Raw genomic sequence first — 22189 nt, forward strand, 5'->3', positions numbered from 1 at the left:
TTGAAAAATAAAAATGATATTATCATTAGTAAAAAAAAATCTTTTGAAAAGGGAAAATGGTGCTCTTGTTTGTGAAAACAACCTTTAAAAGATGGTTGTAATTGCATCTGCTCTTTTAGTTGTATAATTTTGATGTAATGCAATGGTGAATGGATTGTAATTACAAATGTTTTTTTATGTTTTGGAATGCAATGATATTTTGTGCCATAATATTCAGGAATTTCAAATGCTCAAATATGCCCTAGTGTTTGTGAAACTGAACAAATATGCCCTCCAATATTTTCCGTTAACTCAAGGGCATGTATGTCCAATAAAAAAACGTTAGAAACATCTTTGCACCAACCTTTTAACGATGGGTAAATGTGTATAATTTCGCAAACATTAGGGGCATATTTGAGCCTTAACCTTTTTTGAATTACATGACTCTTTTTGTTATTTCATCAATCTGCCTTTTTAAAAAATAATAATTAAATAGCAGTAGTGCGGTGGTAGTAATAAAATGGAGTAACAAACTTGGAAGCAGAAAGGTTATCAAGAGGCCGCAAACTGGCCATTGAATATGGAGTTTTGCTGGGTGTTTGGGAACGGGTTTCAGTCGTCACCTTCGTTGTTTTCTTCTTCTTCTTTTGCAGCTCCCCAACGAAACAACAAGTTCCGGTGTGTAGCAACTACAAAGATCTCTATTCCGTGTACTAAGCTAGCCGAATTTCATGTCTCCCCAAGTGTTTCCCGTAGTGATAGACACTCCGCTATTCTTCAAATTCAGGACTCATCTGACTTGCCTTCTGCTCTTTCAAGGTGAAACTCTCTCTTTTATTCAATTATTAAAGCAAACTCTGATCCTCTTTTTACCAAAATGGACAAATTAACCCCCATTTCTTTTGTGGGTACCCATTTTCTGGCATGAATTGTTAAATCGCTTTTAAGGCACGGTGAGACGCTTAAAGTACAAGATATGAATGTCATTTTGCGTTATTTCGGGAAGCTAAGTAGACGGCAGGAGCTTCACCAGGTTCTATCACCAAACTTTTCTTATTTTTGCTCATAATCATGTTCCAATGTACTATCTGTCTGATGGTTGTTAGCTAATCTAATCAGTAATATCAGCTCTAAGCCTTTTTTTTTTGTTGCTAAATCAGCATCTTGAAACTTTTCTGTCTAATAGGAACATTTTTCAGCATTAAAGTATGTGGAACAATTGTTATAGCTATCCGTGTAGAAACTTGATCGCCTATATTTGAAGAGAATCCTTCATAATTATGTCAACCAAGGAACTATGTCGTACATATTGCTATCTAGGAACCACAAAACTCTACCTCCTTCCTCTTCTCTTCCTCATCTACTAGTAAAGGAAGTGACTTAATTGCTGAACATTCTTTTTACAGAAAAATAAATACATACCCATCCAAGTTGGCTGCTCCAAACCTAAATCCAACTCTAATCAAAGTTGGAGTCCTAATCCTTGTAAAATAAGTGTCTCTGTTGCCTTGTTCCATCTATCCCATTCTTGTAGGCATATATGGGAAAACTTATGCTCTACCATGAATGGCTAAGTTAATCATTTCAAAGGATTTAAAATAAACAACTAACTGGATAAGCTAAATAAAGAATTATGATTAAAGAAACAAGTGTTTAGACTATTATGCATTTCTGTTCTTCCAAATTTCAAGTATGCTTCAAAAAATATATTAAGGTGAACCAACAGGCTTCTTCTCTTTTGTCTACTTCTATGCTATAATTCTGCTGTTTAAGTAATATATCTGTCCAAAATTTCTGAACCTCTACTCCGTGTCAATACATCTTTATTTTCTTAGCTGAATCCCCGCACCCGTATCCCTATCTTGATCCGCACCCCAGAATCTTAAAATTTAGATTTTGCCGAATCCGACACTCGGATCTGTACCCGCATCCGAGTCCGAGCAACTTAGGTCTAAACCACTTTTTGAAACTTAAAAAATTCATCTTCAAAAACTGCCCAAAAAATGATCGCTTTTTATAACCAAACAATGTTTTTAAAAATATTTTTGAAAAGAAGGGAAAAAACATTATGGCCAAACGGGAGGTAGATACTTCTAAGATTATCAGAAAACAAAAAACACCAAAAAAACAAATTTTAGAAGTGAAACATTCTGGACGCCTTCATCTATGGATATCAAATATGGAGCTACAGTTCGATCAGTACTTGTGATACTTTCTAAATCTTTCCAGGTTTATCTTTAATACTTACCAAATCAATCAACTTTCTATTAGCATTTGTTCTCTATCTAGTACCAAAATATGGTAACTTGTTTCTCTTTAATATTGGTGGCATCTGACTTAACGCATAAGTAGCATAGTAACCTCACTCAGACACATGTAAATAAAAAGACAAACTTGCAGTTTGTAATCCATAAATAGGACAGCAATGCCGGCTACTACAATAACAACAACAACATACCCAGTGTAATCCCACAAGTGGGGTAGAGGACAGCATTGACGGCTGGAAAAAAAGAAGAAGGTAGAATGGATCTTTTATCCACTATCTACAGAATTGAAAGAAACTGCAAAGACTCAACTAATAATAATTCAAATTATAAAATAGAGCTATATAGACCCCAACTTCTCTTTTCAAGCTCTTTGGTTCTTCCACTCAAAAGAGAAAAAGAAAGTCATGCAAGACCTTCCACCAATTCTCCTTAAGAATTGTTGCTACTGTCTACCAGAAGTCAGAACTCAGAGCACAACCCCTTGAATTCTTGCTTCTCTCTGTTTGGTCTGAAACACGAAGCACCGAATATGAGACAAAAGGACTATAATATTGAAGGTATGTCATTTCCCATGTCTTAAATCTGTTTTATCTTTCATTTTTGAGAAATCAAAATCTCAATTCCCCCCCCCCCCCCCCCCCCCAAAATTTGTCCATGGACTCTGGTCAAAGTATTCGAAGTTGAGTGACCCTATCCAAGACCTATCCCGCACGTGCACCCGCACCGTGTCGAGAGGGGTGCGGCAACAAAAATGAAGAGGCCGCGCAACTTAGGTTTAGACTAGTTTTTCAAGTTTTCTACTCACAAAACTTCAATTTCTTTTAAAGTAAAATGCATGTCCAAACACAAATTCAACTTTCAATAACCATTTTTCATCTCATCTTCAAAAACTCATTTTTTCAAGTTTCAACCAAATCTGTGTCCAAATGCTAGCTTATTTCGTATCTCTGCTCGACTGCGTTTCTTTGGGCTTCTTTATGGAGTGATTAGTAATCATTTTATCAGATCATCAGTCCCAGACCCCACTTTACGGGATTACACTGGGTATGTTGTTGTGTTGTAGCAGACCATCAGTCAATGTGCCGGAAAATGTATCTAACATTTATTAACACTCAGATTGTTTGATATTGAAGTTTTTTTAGTCAGCCAATTCCTCCGCAAAGTTCACTCTGTTTTCCATGTGTGAGAATATAACACAAAAAAAGAAATGAAGAATAACAACAACAACAATTATTACGCCTCAGTCCCAAACAAGTTGGGTTCGGCTATATGAATCTATGTTGCTCGGGCTCTCCAAAAATGATGCCGCACCCGTGTCGGATCCTTAAAAAATGCACTACTTTTGGAGGATCCGACACGCACCCGTGTCCATTTTCGAAGAGTCCGAGTAACATAGATATGAATTCCCACTTTATCATCTTCTTCATTTAAGTTTATTTGTTACGATTATACCGAACAAAAAAGCTCATCTCATATCATTATCATACTAAAATAAATAAGGAAAGAAATCAAGGCTACATAATATAAATACACAATATATCTCTATCTATTCCATTATCTTCCTAATCGATTCTAACTAATTTACACAATACTATGCACATTATTATTACTCAACCTCAAGTTGGTGCATACAAGTTGAATGTACCAAGCTTGTTATAGAAATGCAGCTAATTCAAGGAGCAGTAAGTAACTTGGTGAGAATACAAATAAAAAAAGCAACTTGGTGCTATATAGAAGGATAAGAATCGAGTTAGCTCCGCTGACAACAGACTTGCTGAAATGTGCTTACCGGAGGGGTCCTGTCCTTCTGACTGTGTTGGTTTGTGCACAAACACCTACGGAACGCAAGGGCCTTTGGATGGACAGTTTTCATATCGGCAAAATGACTGGTTTCTCAAAAATGCTCTGATACCATGTGAAAGATATAACACAAAAGAAAAAATGGAAGAATGTATTGCTTGATTATTCTCCAAAGTTTTTGGGTGTTTAAATAGTACATATATCTATTCTAAACTATGACAGAAATAAAAGCTACACAATTACAAAATACACAATGTCTCGCTAATTGATTCAATATACACAATATTCTTAACTCCATGCAAATTTTAATATTTTTGTTATATTCGAATGTCAGGGTATTATGTATCCTTATGTTTAAATAGACATGAAATTGTTCAGATTCGACATATGATATTTCCCTGCATGAAAGCTATTTCAATTTATTGTTCTATTTCGTATTTGTGTTATTACCAGGTGTTTGATTGGATGCAGCAGAATCAGAAGATCAATTTTGCATCGTACAGCAGTTATGTAAAGTTCATGGGAAAGAGCCTCAGTTCTGTTGAGGGTGTAGAAATGTACAGAAGCATCAAAGACAGGTCGACAAAGTTTAATGTCTCAGTCTGTAATGCATTTCTTAGTTCTCTAATCAAAAATGGAAAACCTGAGAGCAGTCTCAAACTGTTTACTCAAATGAAGCGAGATGGTTTAGTACCAGATGTTGTCACATATAGCACGGTATGCTGCTTCCGATTATAAACCATCCCTATTCCTAACAGTTACAGTCACCTAGTCGTGTTAAATAGGTGTTGGTTGTTGAATATAGAACTGCTTAATATGTTTCCTATTCAGGAGCTGCAGTATAATTTAGGACCGGTTTGGCCATGAGAAATTTTCACTTTTTTTCGGAATATTTTTTCACTTTATTTGAAAATCGGTGTTTGGCCATGAAAACTCCAAATACAACTTGAAGTTGTATTTGGAATTTGGAAAACAGCTAAAACCTTGTTTTCACTTTTTTCACTTTCATTACATTCAAACAACCAAATATTCTTTGCAAAAACTATAACCAAACACAACTTCATCTTCAACTCCAACTTCAAAATTCCAACAAAAGTGAAAAATATTTGGTTTTCATGGCCAAATGCCTACTTAGTGTTCAACCCGTTTTTAACTTTCATCTACCATGTCTTAGCTTCTTGCAGGCTGTGCCAAAGTAAAAGATGGATACTATAAGGCACTAGAGCTGGTTCAGGAGCTGATGTCTAATGGACTGCAAATGGATAGTGTGACTTATGGGGCGCTCCTTTCTGTCTGCGCTTCACATAAACAGTGCAATGAAGCTGCAAAGTACTTTCAGAAGATGAAAGCTGAAGGTCATTCACCTAATGTCTACCACTATAGCTCTTTGCTTAATGCGTACTCTGCTGACAGAAATTACGAGAAGGCTGAGACATTGATTGAAGAGATGAGATCTGCAGGCTTAGTATTAAATAAGGTTTGTCATTATGCGCTGTTACCTGTAAAGTAAATAAAATATCAATATACACATCTTTGTTTTTATGTATGTTTACTGGTTTCTGGATAGCAGATTTGAGAGCAACACTGGAGAATAACTCTTTCCAGTAGGCCTTCCAAGAGCCTCTTGTTGCTGTTGTTGTCAGTACTTTTGTGGGCAGGGTTACGTTCGTTTCCTTTTTCCTGCTCACAGTGAAAATAAGAGAGGAAAGAACTACATGCTAGGAACCAAAGAGAGGTCACTATGCTTATGGCATGAACATAACAGCTTCCTCACACGCGGGCCTAATTTTTCCTCATGGCCGCATGTGAAAATTCTTTTTGACAGAGGGTGACAGTGAGACTTGAACTCAGGACTTCTGTTTGCCTGGTACAATGTTGAAGTGTGTGACCATCTCATTTAAAAGGTTAAGCTATTAGAGGGAGGTCTCTTTTATTTTACTTAATTATGTTTTCAACACTCACTTGTCTTGAAAGAACCTCTCTGCCCTTATTTTCTTATATATTAGAGAACAAATTTAGAAACTCTTCAATAATCCAAAAAATGGAAAAATTAATTAGTTAGTGGGGTGGGGGAGGTTTGGTACTGTAGTAGATTCAGGAGTTGTAGCCAGTCAAATTTGGTGCTTCCTAGCAAGCTTGACGTGGTAATAAGTGCATAAAGTAGAGAATGTAGCAGCAGTACAGTTCATCTGTTCCTCAGAAGATAATGATGGATCGAGAATAAATCAAGAAGCAGAAAACGTTTGGATTTACGAAATTAACCATGAAAATTTTATAAGTAGAAGAGTAGGTCCAATAGCTAATGCTTTGTAGGTGTTGAGAATATAATTCAGTTAATAAAAGTATAAAAGTATGCTCTGCCTAACAATTTAAGCTTTTAGATGAGATGGTCATACACTTCAACGTGGTATCAGAATAGGCAGAGGTCTTGGGATCTAGTCTCGCTGCCACCCATTATCAAAAAGAATTTCTACGGGCTTGGCCCATGAAAAGAATCTGGCCTACCCTTGATGGGGTGTGTTGAATAATCTAATAAATAAAAACGTGTTCTCTTTAATAGCTTAAGCTTTTAGATGAGATGGTCACATTTCAACAATAAGTATTGGATGTATATTTCATGCACAAGGATAGTTCATTATGCGACCTTGCTAAATGAAAAAATAGCTTAGAGTTTGCCCTATACAATAAATGCTGATCTAAGCACTATTCTGTAGAACTTACCTTTTAGTCTAGGTGGCACCTTCTTATCGCAAAGCACCCCGGAAGTGAGTCTTCATTTCATCCACCCTGCTCCAATACTGTGTGCGACATCATCGTCAATCTCCCTGTCTCCTTGTATTATGGAGCCAAGATACTTGAAGCTTCCTCTTTTGGTTATAGCTTGTGCCTCGATTCTCACTTCCACATCTGTCTCTTACATCACGTCACTAAACTTGCACTCCATGTACTCCGTCTTAGTCTTGCTTAATCTGAAACCTTTAGATTCTAAGGTCGTTCTCCAAACTTCCAGCCTATCGTTAACTCCACTGCGCGTCTCGTCAATTAAAACTGTGTCTCAAATAACATACATCACGGCACCATCTCTTGAATATGTCGTGTTAATTCATCCATCACTAAGGCAAATAGAAACGGGCTAAGGGCTGATCCCTGGTGCAACTTCATCACGACCGGGAAGTGTTCTGAATCACCTCCCACTGTTCTAACCCGGGTCTTGCCACCCTCATACATGTCCTTAATTGTCCTGATGTAGGCCACAGGCACACCTCTAGACTCCAAACATCTCCAAAGGACAGTCCTCCCAAGGGACTTTATCATATGCCTTCTCCAGATCAATGAACACCATGTGTAAGTCTCTTTTTGTCCCTATACTGCTCCAACAATCTGCTGACAAGATGAATAGCTTCTATAGTTGATCGCCCCGGCATAATCCGGACTGGTTCTTGGATATGGACACATCCCTCCTCATCCTCATCTCGAACACCCTCTCCCGGACTTTCATAGTGTGGCTTAGCAGCTTGGTACTCCTATAGTTAGTGCAACTTTGAATATCGCCCTTGTTCTTGTACAACAGAATCATTGTACAATTCATGTTGTAGGTTTTCTACTTGTTTTTTGGTATACTTCTTGGATACGGGTGTTTTATGCCCAAACCTCAATAATATTACCTTATCAAAAAGGAGCAGCATAACTAACTAATTTAATTTAATTTTTTTTTGGATTTGTTAAAATACATTAATACGATCTATTATCAAATTAATAGGCATACCTGGGAACCATACTCTATTTCGTTAGTCTAGTCTTCAAATGTTGGGTCTTGCTACTTGAAAATACTTTGCTAACGGAACTTGCACTTGTGGATATTGACTATTTCTATATGGTTGTAACACCACAAACTGAAGTATGCCTAGAGTCAAAGTGTTTATGGGAACTTAATTCATCTTTCCGTTTTAAATTCCAAATTGTCGCTACTAGCTTTCAAAATTTTCCTTAAAAACTCATTGCTCATGATGTGTTTCAGGTAATCTATACAACTTTGTTGAAGGTATATGCAAAAGGAGGTTTGTTTGAGAAGGCAAAGGAACTACTAAAGGAGTTAGAAGCTCTTGGCTATGCTAAGGATGAGGTACATTTCTTCTTCCTTTAGGATTTCATGCGTTAAAAAACTTCCCAAATATTTCAGTTTGCATTGTATTTGATAGTATATTTTTGGATAAGTTTATTGACATAAAGTGAAACTCGTATAGAAGAAGTATACACTTTGAGGCTCTATGTTAGATGGATTCTTGGTTATTGTCAGCGATTGGTGTATGCACAAAGGATTACGATATAGCTGTGTGTCATATGGCATACATTATCCACGGTGCACCTCTCTGGTGTATTATCCACATGCAGTTGCATTCTGGAAACATATCAACAGTCCATGAAATGAGTTTCAAGAGAAAAGAAGGTTAAAAGTTGGTGATGGCAGAAAATTAAATTTTGGAGGACAAAAGTGTCACAACCCAACCGCGACAGGGCACCTGACGAGCTACTACCCATACATGATTTACCCATCTTCGGAGCGTAGGTGCATGTCCAACTAACTAGCCTCTTACCTGACATTTTAGTGGTTGCTCAATCAAGTGATAATGAATGCTAAACGGCTAATCAACTATCACACATACTCAAATCAATAAGAAGTATCAAGCAGTTTGAAAACACATATACAACCCTCGTGATTTAACTAGATACTTCAAATTTACCCAATCTAGCTCATGCTTGCCCACTCAGACACTCACCCGAAATTGATGTTGTAAATGCAGATAAGCATCAGATATGACATGCCTTTTGAGAAAAGCAAGCAAAATTCATTAGTAAACAGTCCAAATTAGTCTAGGACACGTTACATTGTACATCACAATTATCAATTAGTTGGGAAAAATCCACCATCGAAGTCAAAGTCTTGACCTTACCTTTTTTAATCAAGCTTCAACAATGCCTTTCCCTTTTCCATGGCCTCCAAACGTTCACAATCTAGCCAACAAATGCAAAACAAGGTTAAATAGAGCTATCAGAATCAATCTCATGAGAAAAAGGTTCAATCTTTATCAATATCTCAAAAGTCAACAAAAAGCTAACATGGCCAAATCTCGAAATGAGTCTAATCCCGGTGACCCATAACCCCTCGAGTTCAAATATGTAATTAGATTCTCAATTCGATTCCAAGTTGATGTTCAAATCATAAAGAATCATTTTCTTTTCATTCAAGTAAAATACCCTCTTTTCTTCTTTTGAATCCTTGGTTCCAAGGCATAATCGAAGATATATTCATGTAATAATCGTAGATCCAAGTTAGGATTACTTGCTCCAATGAATTAAATGAAAATCCTTTAAAAAATCACCTCAATCCGAGCTCCATAGCTCCCAAAATGATAAAATGAAGTCCAAATATGAAATGAGGTTATATACACAATTGTATAAATTCTAGTGCAGATTTTAAGAAATAGAAGTGCAGATTTTAAGAAATGGCAGCATTGCTACCCTTCAATAATGTCACGCCCCAAAACTGGGGTAGGACGTGATTGGCACCCGATCTAAGCTAACCGTCGAGAGAATCTTGAATTAAGTTGTATGGTCACAACATTTGCTAAATTAATAAGAAACAACTACCCAATAGGGCATTCACTGAGCATAACAAAATCTCCGTTCAATATTGAAATACGAAACTCACTAGGCTAAGTCATGAGCCTCTAAGAGAATACTGATAACGAATCTAATAAAAAAATGTCCACGGGGCATACCCCGGTATACTAAATATGTCTACGAAAATAATGCAAGCCAAAAAATGCTGGCTACTGCTGATAAAGTCAACGGAGCTCGCCAACTGGATCTATGAATGCCCGACTCTAGCCACGAAACTAGTCCTCAGCGTCCTGAACACCTGCTACACGACGCAACAGGCCCAAACGGGCTAAGTACCTCTGAAGGATACCCAGTAAATCTCAAAGGCTACCTCCTAAAGAAGTGGAGCAAGACTTACTGGTAAAGCATAATAAACGAAGAAACATATTTTCTCAAGTAAACACATGAAACAAGTAAAAATCTAAAAATTGATATAAGTTGAAACTGAGAACTAACTTTCTTGAGAAAAAATAATTTTTCTTTTTTACATAATGGCCCTGTGTACGTGAGGATCTAGCAACACGCATGGGGGAGTATCGGCCTATCTCCCCAACAAACAATTTAGTACCTGCGAGCGTTAGATAGCTAACCCCAGTGCTTTTTGGCACTCACACTGGAGGATGGCCACTTCTCCCTACTGAATGTGATCACATTAATGCATGGAATGAATGCTGAAACTGAATGTAAATATCACAAAGACAAGTTATTTGGCCATGAAATAGATTTTTGGAATTATCAAAATAAAAACCAAGACTGTGGAGGGTCCTTATGGGGTTAGTCTGTGGAAGTCAATCAAGAGCTTGTGGCCTAAACTCATGAACAAGGTAAGCTTTAAAGTTAGAAATGGCCTAAAGATATCCTTTTGGGAGGATAAATGACTAGGTCAAGAAGCTCTGAAACAACTTGTCACGCCCCGAACCATGGCCTGGGCGTAACACGGCACTCGGTGCCTTACTACATTTGCCTTCCCCGGATGATAGAGGATATCTACATCATAATCCTTAAGCAATTTGAGCCATCTTCGCTGTCTAAAATTCAGCTCCCTTTGCTTGAAAATATACTGCAGGCTTTTATGATCTGTGAAAATATCAACATGCACTCCATACAAATAGTGACGTCATATCTTAAGTACAAAAACCACAGCTGCCAATTCTAAGTCATGAGTCGGATAATTCTTTTCGTGAGGCTTGAGTTGTCTGGACGCATAAGCTATAACCTTGCCATGTTGCATTAAAACACATCCGAGACCAATTCCAGAAGCATCACAATACACCACGAACCCTTCGGTTCCCTCTGGTAGCGTCAAAACTGCAGCAGAAGTCAATCTCTTGTTCAACACCTCGAAACTTCTTTCACATTCATCTGACCATTGAAACTTAACCTTTTTCTGAGTCAACTTAGTCGACGGAGCTGAGATAGCCTGCCAGACCCAAGAAACTTCTTATGTCGGAAACTGAGGTGGGTCTGGGCCAATTCTTTACGGCATCAATTTTCTGAGAGTCAACCTTCACACCTTCACCTGAAATTACATGGCCTAGAAACGCCACTGACTTGAGCCAAAATTCACACTTTGAGAATTTAGCATAAAGCTCACGGTCCTGAAGTGTCTGCAACACTATTTTGAGATGTTCTGCATGTTCAGTCTCACTATGGGAATACATTAAAATATCATCAATAAACACAATGACGAATAAATCAAGATACGGCTTGAAGACCCTGTTAATAAGATCCATGAAAGCAGCTGGTGCGTTTGTCAACCCAAACGACATGACAAGAAATTCGAAATGACCATAACGGGTTCGAAAAACGGTCTTAGGAATATCAACTTCCTTAACCTTTAATTGACGGTAACCTGATCTGTGGTCAATCTTGGAATAACACTGGGCATCCTGAAGTTGGTCAAACAAATCGTTTATCCTGGGAAGAGGGCATCTGTTCTTAATGGTGATCTTGTTCAACTGACGGTAATCAATGCACATGCGCAAGGAACCATCTTTCTTTCGGACAAACAAGACTGGCGCACCCCAAGGTGAAACACCAGGCCTAATAAATCCCTTATCAAGGAGATCTTTTAACTGGGCTTTTAACTTTTTTAACTCTGCTAGAGCCATTCTGTATGGCAGAATGGATATCGGCTCAGTGCTGGGAGGTAGATCAATTCCAAAGTCTATCTCCCTATCGGGAGAACTCTGGGAAGATCCTTTGGAATAACTTCTAGAAATTTGTTAACGACTGGTACGGACTGGAGAGTTGGGGTTTGGGTCTCTAAATCCCTGACCCGAACTAAGTGATCGATATACCCCTTGGAAATCATCTTTCTGGCTTTGAGATAGGAAATGAATCCACCCCTGGGTACTACTGAGTTACCCTTTCACTCTATGACTGGTTCGTTAGGAATTTTCTGCCTCCACCTCCCCCATGACCGAAGTTCCCTGCAGACTTAGCTTTCTTATTAAATTCCCGGTCTTTCTCTTTCTGCAGAGCTTTCTCTTCTTTCATTCGGTCCTCAAGACCCTGAACAAAGGCAACCATCTTGGTGATAGTCATCTTGTCATTCTGAGCAACAATATTCGCATCACCATACAAGCCGGGTGTAAGGCCCAACACATCTTCCAGACTTAGCTCTCTTATTAAATTCCCGGTTATTCTCTTTCTGCAGAGCCTTCTCCTCTTTCATTCGGTCCTCAAGACCCTGAACAAAGGCAACCATCTTGGTGATAGTCATCTTATCATTTTGAGCAGCAATATTCGCATCACCATACAAGCCGGGTGTAAGGCCCAACACAAATCTCCTAACTATGGCCCTCATGTCAGGAAGCATATACTGAGCAAACTTAGACAAGGAAACAAACTTGAGATCATATTCGTTCACGCTGATACTGTTTTGCCTGAATCTCTCAAATTCGTAGGCTTTCACCTCTCTAACCTCAATCGATTGGAAGTGATCAATGAAATCATCAACAAACTCATCCCAAGTTGTTGGAGATGCATCTTCCCCGCGGGACTGTTCCCACGTATCATACCAAATATGAGCGACACCTTGCAACTGATAAGCTCCCAACTCTGCTACCTCTGTCTCTGTAGCATGCATAACACGAAAGACTTTCTGAAGCCCATCGATGAAGTTCTGGGGATCTTCTCCCTTAATAGACCCGGTGAACACTGGAGACTTCATGTTCAGAAATTCCTTGGTCCTAGAGCTGTTCGACCCTCCACTAGCACCTGCGCTAGGAGCCGTATCCTGACGTTGTGCCTGATTAGCAACAATTTGGGTGAGCAGCTGAATGGCTCCCCTAACATCCATGTCAGTAGCATTGGGCTGCGAGTAGCGGTGGGACGAGCTTCCGCAGGCCTTTCTGTAGCTGGGGGTGCAGTACTGTTGCAACCCTCTGAGTCTGAGGCTCCACCTCTGGAGTAACGCTGGCGGTAGCCCTCTGGCTGGTAGCTGTGGTCCTCTTGGAGTATTTTCTTTTCGCAGGCATTGTCTGAAATTCGTAATACGCACAAGTTAGAAGGATTCCTGAAAGCAGAGCTCTAACTGCACGAACTACAGTATGAAAGAAGTGAGACAATCTTAGATGTCTTGGTGGTCAACTTTTTTATATGTGTGGGGCCTGCACACATATAAAAGTGACCCCACGAGACATGGTTTCATAGACTCCCTAAGACACTTGAACTTAGGGCTCTGATACCAAGCTTTGTCATGCCTCGAACCATGGCCTGGGCGTAACACGGCACTCGGTGCCTTACTGCATGTGACCGAGCGAACCACATGGCTTGCTGAATCATCATGGGGCATAAACATGAGCGGAATATAACTTAAACACGATGAGCCTGAATAAACATAAGGTGTCATAATAGTTAATAAAATACTTGATTAAAACGTGAATACGGATTGTCATAAATGCTGAGCCAAAGATGGCTATACGACTCTGAATATCTGACATAACATGACTGACTAGTTTATGAAACCTCTGACATGAGTCTGACTGCTAAACTGTTTACCGGGACAAGGCCCCCGGCATACCTTTACTACATAACTGAAATAGCATAAATAAGATAAAACCCCGAATGAGATGGGGCTCACTAATAGCTGATACGTGTAGAGTCCTAACGAGCTGATCCGTCGTCCTGTAAATCTGCATCGTGAAATGCAGGTCCCCAGACAAATAAAGGGGACGTCAGTACACTTGAATTGTACTAGTATGTAAAGCAATTGAATGAAGTAAAGCATGGCACATGAAATAATAGAACTGAAACTGTAAACTTAAACTGAACATGACTATCATGAGTAAAATATTCTAAGTCTGTAAAGATATTTGTGGGAAAGCATTAGTGTAACCGACATGTAATCACCACGTAAGAACGTGGCGCTTGATCTCTGCCGACCAGCTAAGCCATCCTATACCTTGCCAGGGTACAAGACATGAATGTCAACATGAACATGAATGAATCCAATATCCCTCAATGGGGAAACATGAAGGAATCGTCCTAACTGGGTGGAGCGATTCTTATCCTATGTTGGCATACATAGTTTCAGGCTGTTTGAGCCTTCTCGGTAATCTGAGCAACTTCCAAAAACATGAACATGGATATAGTTGGCTTAGAAGCGCATGAATTTCATAAACATGACTTGCAACATGATTTGTAGACATAATATAACAAGAACATGGATACATAGTATAACTTGTATGAAAACATGGAGACATGTAGGATTTTCTTGAAAATAAGCATGATAGTTCATATCTTGCATTTAAGAACGCATGGAATGCAAAATATGAGTTTTCATGGATTGTGGACAGATTCTCAATAACCAAATTGGAATATCAAGAACACAATAACGAATTATTGATACAAACATGGTATATCATGGTACATGTAGAACTTAAGTTACTCGGACTCTTCGAAAGTGTTGCCGCACCCGTGTTGGATCCTTAAAAAATGCACTACTTTTGAAGGATCCGACATGCACCCGACGATATTTGAGGAGAGTCCGAGTAACTTAGTGTAGAACCCTAGTTTTGGGTGAACTTCTATAATCATGTAAGAACGTGGCATGGGGAAGAACAATGATGTTCCCACACGTAGCTAGCAACCCTACATACCTTAATCGCTTCAAAACTTGAAGAAAAGGTCTGAACTTTTGAAGAGAAAACCCAACAATCTGAACTTGAAACCTTGAGAAGAATTCTTGTTGAAAACCCTAAGATTATAGCGTAGAATCTTGTTAAGAATCCATGTATATGTGTTAGAATTACTTAGGAATACATGGGAGAGATTTACCTTGATGTGGGAGGATGAGGAGAGGAGAGGAGAGAAAAGTCGTGCTACGGTTTTGGAGGACTGAAAAATGGAATAAAAATTCGGAAAACGCGACTTTTAAGTGACTTTTGGGGGCGTCTACGCTGGCATCTGCATCGCAGATGGCCTTCTGCGGCCGCAGATGCCAAGGCGTAACCAAACATAATGCTGGGAACTTCGGGACGGAAAATTTTGCCCAAATGCGTCGCAGATGGCCATCTGCGTCGCATTGCGTATTCTGCATCGCAGATGCGTGTCCAGCGGACTGCTCTGCAGCCCGGAAGTAAAACGGCCATAACTTTTTGTACAGATGTTCGTTTGACCTCCATAATATACCGTTGGAAAGGTATTTCAAAGGGCTACAACTTTCATCAAGGAAGTTTTCCCAAACTCCCAATTAATAAAGGGGTTATGGTCGCTTAAAGTAAGCCCTTCTGCAAACTCTCTTGAAAACATGCTCCGTAGAGTCGCTTCCGACTTTGCTTTGCCCAAAGACTCTTCTGTTGACTTGATTAGTTTTCCATACACTTCCAATACTCCTCATATTGGTTCCATTATAACCCCTTCTAACGGGTCGAACTCTAGCCCGAATGCACGAGGTCTTACACAACTCTTTCTAGATCTTCATATTTTATCTCAGCAACAACAGGCAACAATTGGGGAGGTATGGAGCAGCCAAGGATGGAATTTGATCTTTAGAAGATGCTTCAATTATTGGGAAATGGATAGGCTGACATAGTTACTCAAAACTCTGGAGCCATTCACAGGAATCACAACTTGTGAGGATAGCAGCAAGTGGCAAGGAAATACTCAAGGAAATTCTCAGTCAGATCAGCCTACAAGGAATTCATCCATTTCAACAATCAGATTGGGTGTTGTCCTTGGAAGATGATATGGAAAATCAAAATTCCCTATAAGTATCATGTATTACTTGGCTACTAGCTAGAGGAGAATTACTCAAACAGGACAATCTTCGTAAGAGAGGTCATCATCTATGTTCCCGTTGTTTTCTATGTGGTGAGAAAGCCGAGACAATTAATCATCTGTTCTTCCACCGTAAACTGACTGAACAACTATGGAGGATGTTCCTGTATTTCAGAGCGATTCTCTGGACCATGCCAAGTAAGAGAGTTGATGTGCTAGCTGTTTCAAAAAGATAGTTGATGTGCTAGCATGCTGGAACAGAGAAGACAGTAATGCAATTCAGAAAATGAGACGGAAGATTATTCCAGCTTGCATTTGGTGGACAGTTTGAGAAGAGAGAAATCAAAGATGCTTTGAACATAAATCCAAACCATTTCCAGAAGATTAAAATGAAGTGCTTAGGGCTGTTCTACTTTTGGTGTAAAGGAATAGGTTTAGAAGATCACAAATCAATATTTGATGTATTAGAATCCTTGTGAGATGACACAGGATCAGATGCTTATACTTTTGTAATCTGTATTTAAGGGGGACTACACAGTTTTGTGTAGTCTTTACATAAATATACATACAAATATGTCTAAAAAAAGAATTATTCTGTCTTGTGTAGTTAATCTTGATTCAGACCTACAACAGTTAGGTATGGAAAATGCATTTCTTCGTGGAGATTTAAAAGAAGAGGTGTATATGGAGATCCCTCATGGATTGAGACTGAACAAGTCAAGAAAAGGTGTGCAGATTGAAGAAAGCCTTGTATAGACTGAAGCAATCCCTTAGAGCTTGGTTTGATCTTCTCCAAAGTCTAAAGTAATGGCCTCTTTCAGTTACCGACAAAGCAATGTTGATCGCACCCTCTTCATAAGACATCATCAACAACAACAACAACATACCCAGTGTACGCAGACCTTACCCTAACCCTGGGAGGTAGAGATGTTGTTTCCGATAGACCCTCGGCTCAAATAAAAGCAAACAAAAGCAATTCGGAACAAGAAATAACAAAAGTAAAAAAAAACAACAAATAATTACAAAAATCAGTCCGAAAAAAGGAACAATAACATAAATGCCACAAAATCATACGATAATTCACAAAATCATACGATAATCGAGGTACATTAAACAACAGAGAATAACATAAATCAAAGGACAAGAAAATACAAGAGTAGTACTACGACAACGCTCAACTACCTACTACCCTAATCCGTGTCCTCCATAACCCCCTATCTATGGTCATGTCCTCGGTGAGCTGGAGCTGTGTCATGTCCTGTCTAATCACCTCTCCCCAATACTTCTTCGGCCTTTCTCAACCTCTCTTGAAACCATCCATAGCCAACCTCTCACACCTCCACACTGGGGCACTCGTGCATCTCCTCTTCGCATGCCCAAACCATCTCAGCCTCACTTCCCTTATCTTGTCCTCCACCGAGGCCACCCCACCTTGTCTCGAATATCTTCATTTCTAATCCTATCTCTCCTTGTATGCCCACACATCCATCAGAACATTCTCATTTTCGTCACCTTCACCTTCTAGATGTGAGAATTCTTGACTGGCCAACACTCCGCCCCATATAACATAGTTGGTCTAAACCATCACTCTGTAGAACTTACCTTTAAGTTTAGGTGACACCTTATCACACAAGACTCCATATGTGAGCCTTCATTTCATCCACCCTGCACCAATATGATGTGTTACATCTTCGTCAATCTCCCAAGTTCCTTGGATATTAGATCTAAGGTACTTGAAACTTCCTCTCTTTGTGATGGCCTGGTATCGAGCCTCACCTCCAAGCTAGCCTCATGCGCTACGTCGCTGAACTTGCACTCCAAGTATTCTGTCTTGGTCCCTCTTCATAAGACATCAAAATTGGTAAACTCACTCTTCTCATCGTTTATGTTGATGACATAGTAATGACAGAAGATGATAAAGATGGGATGACCCGATTGAAGAAGCTGTTAGCACAAGAATTTGAGATAAAAAATCTAAGGAAGTTGCAGTATCTCTTAGGGATTGAGGTTGCTAGAAGAGTTGAGATTGCCTGAAAAAGGAAAACTTTCCTTATACTGCGACAACAAAGTTGCAATCAGTATAACTCAGAATCCCTGTTCAATATGACCGATCAAAACATATTGAAATTGATCATCACTTCATCATAGAGAAAGTTACTAGTGTTACCTTGAGTTTGCTTCATGTACTGTCAGAAAAACAGCTATCAAATGTTCTTACAAGCGGCCATCAACAAAAGGACTTACCATACTTTTGTTTGCAAGTTGGGCATGCGAGACATCTTTTCTCCAACTTGAAGTGGAGTGTTCATTGTGTTAATTGATTAGTATGATTTTAGGAGATTTTAGTTTTCCTTTCCAAAGCATAATTATAGGAATATAATTAATTGTCTTTCTTGGTTTGAGTACCATGAGGTCCTAGGATCAAATCCCAGCGGCGGTCAACAACACTAGGTGATTTCGTCCCATCTATCCTAGCCTTGGTGGACAAAGTTACCTGGTAATACCCTTGGTGGACAAAGTTACCTGGTAATACCGGTAAGAGGTGGCAGGTATCCCGTGGAATTAGCCGAGGTGCGCGCAAGCCAGACATCACAATTATAAAAAAATTGATTTTCTTACTGTTTCAGATGGGATGTAAAGACATACTTAAATACAAAGAAGTCTTTTCTTCTTTCTCTAATTCTACACCTAAAACCAGAATAGTGCTTGGTTTTATTTTCCTGAAGTAATGGCATTATAATAGCATTTTTATTGCTCTGAAGTTAAAAATCTTTTGATCCGAATGTTTTCCTGATTTCTTGCCTCCTTTATGGCTCCTAATGTTGAGAAAGTGCTTCTGATTTTTGTCACCGATCTACTGAAAGTGGTATACCTGAAGTTTTCACTTACAGATTGTTTGCTCTTACTTTAATTCATGTTGTACCATTTTAATGTTCTGTGGCTTACAAAATGCTACTTACAGATTCCATTTTGTCTCCTAATGGATGGCCTGGCAAAGTCTGGACATCTTCTTGAAGCAAAATCGGTATTTGATGAGATGATGGGAAAACAGGTGAAAACTGGTATATATCTTTCATACCATGGACTGGCTATTGGCCATTCTTAAATTTCTAATAAAAAATGTGAGAGGTAGTAGTGAAATGAATGAATATGTGTTCTTTAGCTCTTCAATCATTCAATGTTTCTCAGATCAGATCGGAATATACTTGGTGCCTTTTGCTTCATGTGTCTATTCAGCCAAGATATACTTTTGCTGGTTTGAGCACATTATTTTCATACTCCTTGATATGTTGAAGCTGGTCTAATTACTTTGCGATATTTCATGTGCTGCGGCTGCACGGATTCTCTATGCTTTCAAACAATGGGTGTCTACTAGTGCTGCTTCTTCTTCTTAATTTGCCTTTACTATCAGTAGGTAGTAGTACATAGTTTTCTCTCTTCACAGTGGTAGGGCAGATTCTAGTCTGGAGCATCTATCTGTTCCCTTACCAGTATTATTACTATTATGCTAGCATCATCTTATGCTTCAATTTTATTATCACTGTTGTTTCTTTTACTCTGGTTATCTTTAATATTTGTACAGTCAATACTTTTCTTCCTTTTGCTCTTGCATTTCTTTCAAACCATTTTCTGAAAAACGATTTTCTTGAGCCGAGGATCTATTGGAAACAACCTCTCTACCCCACAAAGGTAGGAGTAAGGACTGCGTACATCCACCCTCCCCAGACCTCACTTTTGGGAATATATTGGTTATGGTGTTGTATCAATTTAGTTTTTCCAAGGGATGGTTGTAAGTTGTAACCTAAGATTACCAACTTGATGTGGTCTTCCTTTCCTTGTTGCCTCACTATATTTGAGGGGTTCCTGCGCATGGCGTAGAGTTTTATGCTCCGTGTTATTTTGCTTGTAATATATATTAATTTGATTTGTTCTTTTGGTTTATATGATCAGATGGCTATTCCTATAGCATTATGATTTCAGCATTCTGCCGCAGTGGGCTTCTCGAAGATGCAAAGAAATTAGCTTTTGAATTTGAAGAAAAATATGACAAATATGATATAGTTATCTTGAATGCGATGCTCTCTGCCTACTGCAGAGCAGGAGAAATGGAGAATGTAATGAGCATGATGAAGAAGATGGATGACTCTGCAATTAGTCCTGATTGGAATACCTTTAATATTCTTATAAGATATTTCTCCAAGGAGAAACTATATATGCTTGCCTATCGTACCATGGAGGACATGCATAGAAAAGGTCTCCAGCCAGAGGAGGTAAGCAGAAGTTAAGAACTCTCACTATTTTTTGATCAATAAAAGAAATGAAAGTGGCACTAGTAGCAGGGTTAACTGTTATTTGTCTTCTGTGCACGGTTTAACATTCTAGAGACCCCAGACCAGCATTCTCACCAGATTAAGATAACCTCCTAAACTACTGTGTGTTACCTGGGTTTGTGGCCCAGTATTTTAGAAAGCAATATGCTCAGCTCAGATGCTTGCTTGTGTGGGTTGATGTGAGTCAAAAGTGAACACATATGGGGTTGCTCAATGAGACATCAAATCATAGAATGAACTAAAATGCAGTACATCAGGGTTAGGTAACCATCAAGCAGACGCAATAGTTGTGACAGAGTAACCTGTAGTAGCTTGAATTGGAATAAATTTGATTATGCACTCCACAGAGAATACATGGCATCAAAAGTTCTTTTGTTTTTATGGTTGCTGTTACTTAAAAGTGAACGCATACGGGGTTGCTCAATGAGATATCTAATTATAGAAATGAACTAAACTGCAACGCGTCAGGGTTACGTCAATCATCCAGCAGGAAAAATAGTAGCGGCGGAGTAACCAATAGTAGCTTGAATTGGAATAGATTTTGTTACGCACTCTGCAAAGAATACATGGCATCAGAAGTTCTTTTTGTGTCTTGTTTTTTTTTTTTTTTAATAGCAACAGTCTCAAGTCCTCTATTTTGGTGACCCAGAATTGCTGACGTTCCGCCTTTGTTTTTGTTAGGTGTTCCCCTTTATTCTGCACTACTGCACAACTAACATAAAATCGCTGGATAGCGGGTAGAATTATTTGTCTTTTTTCCCGTTTGAATAGAAAAATTGAGTTCCTATTTCTCCTTTTAAAGTATTCTTTCTTCTTCTACCTTGGAAAAGCTAAAAAAGTTCAGGTTGCTCTGTTATTTATATTCCCGACCCCATTTGTGCTTTAAGTTTCACGTTAGCTTTCTCACGGCATTGTTGAATCTATGATGATGCCTGAAAAATTTGCATGGGGTGGTAGTTGTTACACTATACATTGTTGATTATATTGAAAAAGATGAAGTAAATGTTGTCCATAGTTCTCACTCTTTGTCTAATTTCTTCCTTTTTCAGGGACTTTGTTCCTCTTTAATTTATCATCTTGGTAAGACAGGTGCATATTCAGAAGCATTTTCTGTATACAACATGTTGAGATATAGCAAAAGAACCATATCCAAAGTCCTTCATGAGAATATTTTGCACATTTTGATTGCTGGGCGCCTCCTCAAAGATGCTTATGTGGTAGTCAAGGTACTCCATACCTTCTTTTCCTTGCAATTTTCAATGTGTTTTGCTGTTTCTTATGAAAAATCCTAATCTAATCACTAGCTATACAGGACAATGCAGGATTCATCTCCCAACCGGCTATCAAAAAATTTGCTGTCAACTTCTTGAGATCTGGCAATGTAAACCTAATCAATGATGTGATGAAGGCCATGCACAGCTCTGGCCACAAGATTGATCAGGTAATAATTAGTTTCAATTCTCCTCTATGATTATTGTACTAGATAAGCATCGTCCTCTAAAATATCAGGGAACTTGGACTTAATTAATGATGTGATGATAAGGTCATCCAACTTTTCTGGAGAAAACCGACAAGATCGATTAACTGTTTATTTGTTTTAGACTGAGTGCGCCCATTGATATTACCGTACTAAGTTTGGTCTTCTTTTTTTTTTTTTTTTCTCTTCTGACATTCTAATATGAATCATGGAACATATCTTAGTTGGCATAACCTAAGTTCGTTGGGATAAGAAGGTTGCATATGTCTTCTCTCATAAGTTATCGTCATCCGAGGAGGTCACCACACTTTATTTCTAGAAGTGTAGAAACTGAAATAACAGAACCAAATAAAGATGAAATCAATTTTGTCTTGAAATGAGAAAAGGATGTATTAAAGCAAACATGTCAATGGGCCATCAGTATGGAGATTGTATTTTTCTATATATGG

General features: G+C 38.7%; 1 protein-coding gene across 6 annotated transcripts in view; it reads left to right on the forward strand.

The window, feature by feature from the left end:
- The first annotated feature begins 472 nt into the window (after nucleotides 1–472).
- LOC132606152 (pentatricopeptide repeat-containing protein At1g10910, chloroplastic) overlaps nucleotides 473–22189 on the forward strand; it is a 38361-nt gene continuing 16644 nt past the window's right edge. For 5 of the 6 annotated variants that reach the window (XR_009569616.1, XR_009569617.1, XR_009569619.1 and 2 more), the window contains exons 1-9: nucleotides 473–798; nucleotides 928–1012; nucleotides 4500–4763; nucleotides 5221–5523; nucleotides 8065–8169; nucleotides 18895–18994; nucleotides 19884–20203; nucleotides 21313–21489; nucleotides 21576–21704. Coding sequence is in view for 2 of the 6 variants with exons in the window: in XM_060319520.1 (XP_060175503.1) it covers nucleotides 560–798; nucleotides 928–1012; nucleotides 4500–4763; nucleotides 5221–5523; nucleotides 8065–8169; nucleotides 18895–18994; nucleotides 19884–20203; nucleotides 21313–21489; nucleotides 21576–21704 (1722 nt within the window). In the remaining 4 variants the exon portion in view is untranslated. The remainder of the gene's footprint in view (nucleotides 799–927; nucleotides 1013–4499; nucleotides 4764–5220; nucleotides 5524–8064; nucleotides 8170–18894; nucleotides 18995–19883; nucleotides 20204–21312; nucleotides 21490–21575; nucleotides 21705–22189) is intronic. The other variant, XM_060319521.1, reaches the window with a different exon arrangement.

The sequence above is a fragment of the Lycium barbarum genome, chromosome 8, assembly GCF_019175385.1.
Source record: "Lycium barbarum isolate Lr01 chromosome 8, ASM1917538v2, whole genome shotgun sequence".
NCBI lineage: Eukaryota > Viridiplantae > Streptophyta > Magnoliopsida > Solanales > Solanaceae > Lycium > Lycium barbarum.